General features: G+C 31.9%; 1 protein-coding gene across 1 annotated transcript; it reads right to left on the bottom strand.

Annotated features, from left to right (window-relative positions):
- Positions 1 to 382: 382 nt before the first annotated feature.
- On the bottom strand, positions 383 to 3229 carry LOC141609421 (transcription factor MUTE-like). Its single transcript, XM_074428471.1, has 3 exons — positions 2466 to 3229; positions 1448 to 1990; positions 383 to 736 (listed from the first exon to the last, which is right to left on the bottom strand). The coding sequence occupies exons 1-3, from the start codon at positions 2862 to 2864 to the stop codon at positions 653 to 655; spliced, it is 1026 nt and encodes a 341-aa protein (XP_074284572.1). The 5' UTR covers positions 2865 to 3229; the 3' UTR covers positions 383 to 652.
- Between the last annotated feature and the right edge of the window lie 2771 nt (positions 3230 to 6000).

Below are 6000 nucleotides of genomic sequence, written 5' to 3'. Positions count from 1 at the left end.
CAAAGTATGATGGCACCAGAAATTATTGTTGGAGGGGTGAAAATTCCAAAAGGAGCGGACTAGATAATTATGCACTACGTAATAAAGTAATTTAGAAATAAATAATAATTGAAAATTTTAACTAATATTTTCGAATTGTTCATTGTTCAACGGGGCGAGTATCTCTACTACTCTGCTAGCTCACACGAGTCACCCATGCATACATGAGTTGCTGACTACAAATCGTTTTAAAGTATGTACTCCGTAATTTTTTGTTAAAGGTAATACTTAAACGATCCAAGAGCAAGATTTCCTTATATAACTTCTTATTATGTGCTCTTAGGATACACATTAGAAAATTCGATAAGTTATTAAACATCACAACACACAATTTAAATAAGTCAATAAATTAAAAATAACTCTGTATAACAACATTTGTAGTGTAATACAGTCTACTTGTCAATCTGTAATTTTGTACTATAGTAACATTACATAAAGATACAAAACTACAAACTACGATGCAAAATCATCATAATCACAAAAACTACAGTTACAGAATATGCCAGAAATATAAATGCATTTTTACCCCACAATTTTATTTCCAGAATTATAAAATAATATCGATAATATTACCCAAAATATTAATTAAAAAACTGTAGGGGCCAGGGTATATTCAAGAAATTAGTGGAGTTGAGCAGAATGTCTGTTGAATTAGGTGAGCCAATTCTTCAACACTCAGTTGGCATTCAATTCCAATCTGCAAAAACAAGAAAAATGGACATGCATAGGCAAATTATACGGAGTATATTATTTCAGTCCGTAAAAATTGTCTCATATAAGACTATTAAATATTTAAATGGTACAATATGTGGCACGTCGGTTGTACAATGTATAACGGTCTTATTATTTGCAATGTGGTGTGAGACCTGAAGGGTGTCTAACTAAATTTGAATATAAGCCTAGGATATATAATTTCTTTTCAGTAAGTGGATTATACATCTGATGTAATACATCAGATGGTATAGTTTTTTGAGTATTAAGATAAAGTTTTTGAGTTTTAATCTAAAAATTTTGAGTTTTATTTTAAAGTTTTTAAGTTTATTTACTTAAACTTTAATCTAAAAAAGTTACATTATAACTCAAAAAAATTACATATAAGCTCAAAAAAATTTGATTTTTGACATTATAAAACTAAAATGTAATTTATAAACTCTATAATACTCGAAAAAAATACACAAAAACTCAAAAAATCATTAAATATGTGGATGTACAATCTTTTTTCTCATTTCTTTTTGGCATATAACATTCGATTTAATTGGGATTAAGTCTTCATTTTCAGGGTCTTTTACCAAAATAACCATTTTGGGAAAACTATTTACAAAAATAACCATGTAGTCATTTAAATTACCAAAACGACAATTCTAAATACAAATATGCCAAACTTAAATATGACATAACATCTACTTACCTTAATGGTAAAAGAGTTGAGCATGGTATCCTCCATAGTAGTAATGCTTATGTTAAGAATCTCTAAGGATAAATCTTCGAGTGTCGAAACAATCTTCACAACTTGTCCTGGAATTTTTGGAGAAACCGTCTTTAGAATAAGATTAGGGCCGGAGAACTTAACCTCAACCTCGGCCACCGGAGATTTCAAGTTAGCAACAAGATCATTCATAGAAGAGGTGGAGGAAGAGGAAGGAGATAGGTCAATATTATTAGTAGTAGTTATTGTAGGTGTAAGGTAAGTAGTCCTATGCCTATTGTTAGTGTAAGGGCTACTTGGTTGAGGTGTTCTTGGACTAATTGGTAGAGTTACCCTTGGACTTAAGGGTGGTTTTGATCTAGGGCTAAGTACTTGTGGTGAAGGTCTTGGACTTGAAGAAATAAGCCTTGGACTAAGTACTTCACTATACACTTTTCTTTGTTTTTTGGCCTCAAGTGATTGAAGAACTTGTTGGAGCTCATTTATATACTCCACTACTCCACCAATTATTGATGCTTGATCTCCCTACAAATTAATGATAATGATTAGCATTTAGGAGTATTAATTAAGCATGTTGTATGAACATAGATTATAGAATAAGACTGTCTTACTAAGTAACAGAATCATTTGATTGGTTAAACTTTCATTTATTACAATCAACACTAGTTTATTACTAGTAATATTAATAAATGAGGTATTTCACATACTCGTACAAAAGAAGTAATGTACATAGGAGTTGAACGTAAGCAATCTTATCGTTCCTATATTAAAATAATGAAATGTTTTTATCAACACTCCTTTTGGAAACTGAATCGAGTTTTGCTACATAACGAAACATTTTTGGTGGAAAGGACTAATTAGGAGAATTCATTGGATTCGAAACTAGGTTGTTAATTTCACAATAATTAGAACCTTAAATTTTATTTATTTTAAAGCCAAAAAAAAGAAAAATATAAATATTCCTAAAATATTTAGAAGAAAAATGTACTCTATGGCTTACTCTCTTAACATAGAAGCATGGCATGAGAGATCGTAAGACGGAAAGATGCTCATTCATTTGCTTCCTACGGTTCCTTTCGACGGCTATATGAGACATTTTACTTCCTTCTCCTTCTTCTCCAACAACTCTTATTTCTTCATCTTCTACATTAACTATCTTAGCCTTCTTGCTCTTAGGTTGTTCATCACCATCACCATCACCTTCTCCTTCGAGTGCATCGAGCTCAGTCTCAGACAGCTCTTGAAAGAAGAAAGCCCTTCTAGACGTCTCTTCGCCTTCTTGCAATCCTTCTAAGGCATCAAAGATGCTAAAGAGGTCTTCCGGTGATGCCGGTATCTTTGAGAAACTTGGATCTCCAAACTCTTGTCCTTCAAAGAAACTTGCCATGCTTTCACTCATTTTTTTTTTTTATATTATTATTATCTAGGGTTTAAGCTCCTTAGCTTGTTTTTAGGGTATTGTGTGCTTTTTTTGTTCTACTTATAAAAGAAAGGAAATCCTATAGAAAAGGAAATGTGAAAGTGACTAAAAAATAAAGAGCTAAACTATCACCATCTATGTGACTATATATATTTTATGATGTATTACTTGCCTTGTTTATTTGGGAAACCATGTATACAACTATAGAAGTCTAAGGAAACATAAGGCTCTATTTATGTGGATATTAATAGATTTGAGTTGAAAAAAGCCCGTTTGAGAGAGAAAGATATAGAGGGATGTTAGGGTTTTGTGTAGGAAGTAAAAATGTAGACGAGTGTTTTTTGGAAGATGTGTTTCCTCTCAAAAGGGAAGCTACGAGATATACACCCAATATTAATGGCCAATGGGCACGGCATAGGGTCCACGTAGGTCTACATTAAATTCTTTTTTAAAAAAATTATTTCCTCCTTTTTATAAAATACTACACTCATATATTCAAAAAATGGGTAGATCATATAAAAACGGAGCAAGTATTAAATTAGAGTTAGTTTTCAGTTATCATAAACAAGTTTATGTCGCTAACTTTAATTAGATCGTAAAAATAAAATATCGGATGTTTCTTGCAGCTATAACTGTAGGTGTGGAACCACCTACTGTCAAAGCCGCGATTCAAAACACAGGATCATGTCGTGGTCCTCCAAGATGACTCCGACAGCATTATTATTATTATTGTTGTTGTTGTTATTATTATTATTATTATTATTATTATTATTATTATTATTATTATTATTATTATTATTATTATTATTATTAGTAGTAGTAGTAGTAGTAGTAGTATTTTTTTCAGTTCAGTTCAGTTCAGCTCCATTCAATTCTATTTATCTCAGTTCACTTTAATTCAGTTCAGCTTTATTAAGCTCGCTTCATTTCATCTCGGCTCACTTCAACTTAATTTAGGTTAGTTCAGCTTCACTCAGACAAAAAAAAAAAACAGGACCAAAGAAATAATGTAATGCGAAAAAATTGACGCCGTTTCACAAAATAATGTTACTCCCTCCGTCATCATTAGTGTCTTTTTTTTTTTTGTTTATCTTTCTATATTAAAAATGATTAATCTACCACATCCGTTCTTGTCAGCTTGTTATCCGTTTACAATAATCCTAAATGGTGTCCTTCACTTTTCTTGCTATTTTTTGTAAAAAGTAAAGGTAAACAAATGATCGGAATATGAGGAGTACAACCTAACTAATTAAACCTTACACACATACATGAAAACAAAATACCCAAATTTTTGATCCGAAAAACTTAAAGAGGTCATAACTCGTGTTTACGAACTCTGAAAGTGAATTTTTTTTTATCAAATTTATAATCTTTCCGAGTACTACGATTTGAAAAAAAGTTTGACGAGTTTGGAATTCGTGACCATGATATATGCTCACTAAAAGTTTGTTCGGTTGAAAAAATTTTGACGCACAATAACTCCTAGTAGCGGATTTCAAATGCGACAATTTTTTTTTCAAATTGTAATTCTTGGAAAGATGAGCGATTTGAAGAAAAAAATTCGACACTTTTGGAACTCGTAAACACTAGTTATGACCTCTTTAAAATTTCCGGATCAAAAATTTGGGCATTTCATGCAAAGTGGCAATCCTTAGGGGTATCACGTGAATTATCCGAACAAAATAAGTACTTGATGTGAGTAATGAACTACGAGTAATTTATGAAAGTGGAAATGGAAGTCGAAAATGTTTCATTTTTGTTACTATTATACGCATTTGTAACTTGTAAGAGAATGAGAGTTAAGGAAGCTTTTTTTTTTTGGAAGAAAGGTGCATGATATAAATAAATTAACCAAGTACAAATACAATTACGGGTACATCACGGGGGGGGTTCGGGAGAAAGAGGCGTGGAAGCCAAAACAACGTCTAAAATACAAAGATCAACAACAAAAGGAGGGGGAAGATCCCACTCAAAACAACCTAATAAGCTGCGAGAGTTAAGGAAGCTAAGTAAGAGTATCGATCTAGTAGAAGAAGCAAAGGCCTCATAAATGTTGACAAGATAGGATTGTATATATGCTGCAATATCATAATGACTAGTCTTAACGGTCGGCCTTCATTTTTACATCATACGTACCTTTACTAATAGGTCTTCTTTAAGACGGTCAAATCTCTTTTAAGTATAAAACGGAACAAATATTACCATATATAAGTGAACGAGATTAGAGCTTTCATTCTCTAAGCATTCTACGTTTAGTCCCATCCATCTATTTAACCCGTTTTATCATAACAGTAGGCCTTCATGTAATTTACATCATACGTTTACATGTTATCTACCACATTCTCAATTTTTAGCCATGCATGAATCAACGCCTAAATTCAAGAAGACAATACACTTACATAAATACATACTCCTTCTGTCTCGGTTATTTGTTGTTCTTTTCCATATTGGGGTGTCTCAGTGAGTTGTTGTCCTTTCTATTTTAAGAATGAACTTGATGAGCAATTTAATCATTAACAATCAATTTGTTCCACTTGTCATTTAGTAATTGACCCCTTTCTCTTTCCTTGGTCTTTGTGCCAAAACTAAAGGACAACAAATGACCGAGACGGAGGGAGTATACACTTATACTTACAAAGTTAGGCTCCGTTTGGCAAGACATTCCAGGTACTTGATTTGGTCAAAGTAGCTTATTTGACCAAAATTTCAGGTACTTTATTTTTTTGTAAGCGTTTGGGAAGACCAAATAAGCTACCTGAAATAAAATGCTACCTAGAGTAGCATTTGAGATTTCAGGTACCTGATTTGATTGGATTTTTCGTTTCTACCCCTTAAATCTATACTATTAAATAATTATCATATCATTTTACGTCATTTCATCAAAATCAGTTATCTTTTCAGTTAGTTTGCCAAACACTTATTTATATAATTAGCTACCTTATCAGTTCCTAATTTTCAGCTACCTTATCAGTTACCTTTTCAGGTTTAAGTTAGCTTTTCAATTTTCAGCTACTTTTTCAGGTTTTAGCTACATTTTCAGTTAGTTTTACCAAACGGAGCCTTAATAATAAAAAAATGATTATGGTCTTGTTAATTCGTATAAAAGGTATGCATG

Source organism: Silene latifolia, chromosome 10 (assembly GCF_048544455.1).
Source record: "Silene latifolia isolate original U9 population chromosome 10, ASM4854445v1, whole genome shotgun sequence".
NCBI lineage: Eukaryota > Viridiplantae > Streptophyta > Magnoliopsida > Caryophyllales > Caryophyllaceae > Silene > Silene latifolia.
This window is presented reverse-complemented; position numbering and strand designations above follow the sequence as displayed.

Bases quoted from the DNA above. Each gene is read 5' to 3' on its own strand.
- LOC141609421 (XM_074428471.1), bottom strand. From the start codon at position 2,864: ATGAGTGAAAGCATGGCAAGTTTCTTTGAAGGACAAGAGTTTGGAGAT. The intron at 1,991-2,465 runs GTAAGCCATAGA...ATTAATTTGTAG, and splicing joins CATGCTTCTATGTTAAGAGA to GGAGATCAAGCATCAATAAT. The intron at 737-1,447 runs GTAAGTAGATGT...TTGTTTTTGCAG, and splicing joins TCAACTCTTTTACCATTAAG to ATTGGAATTGAATGCCAACT.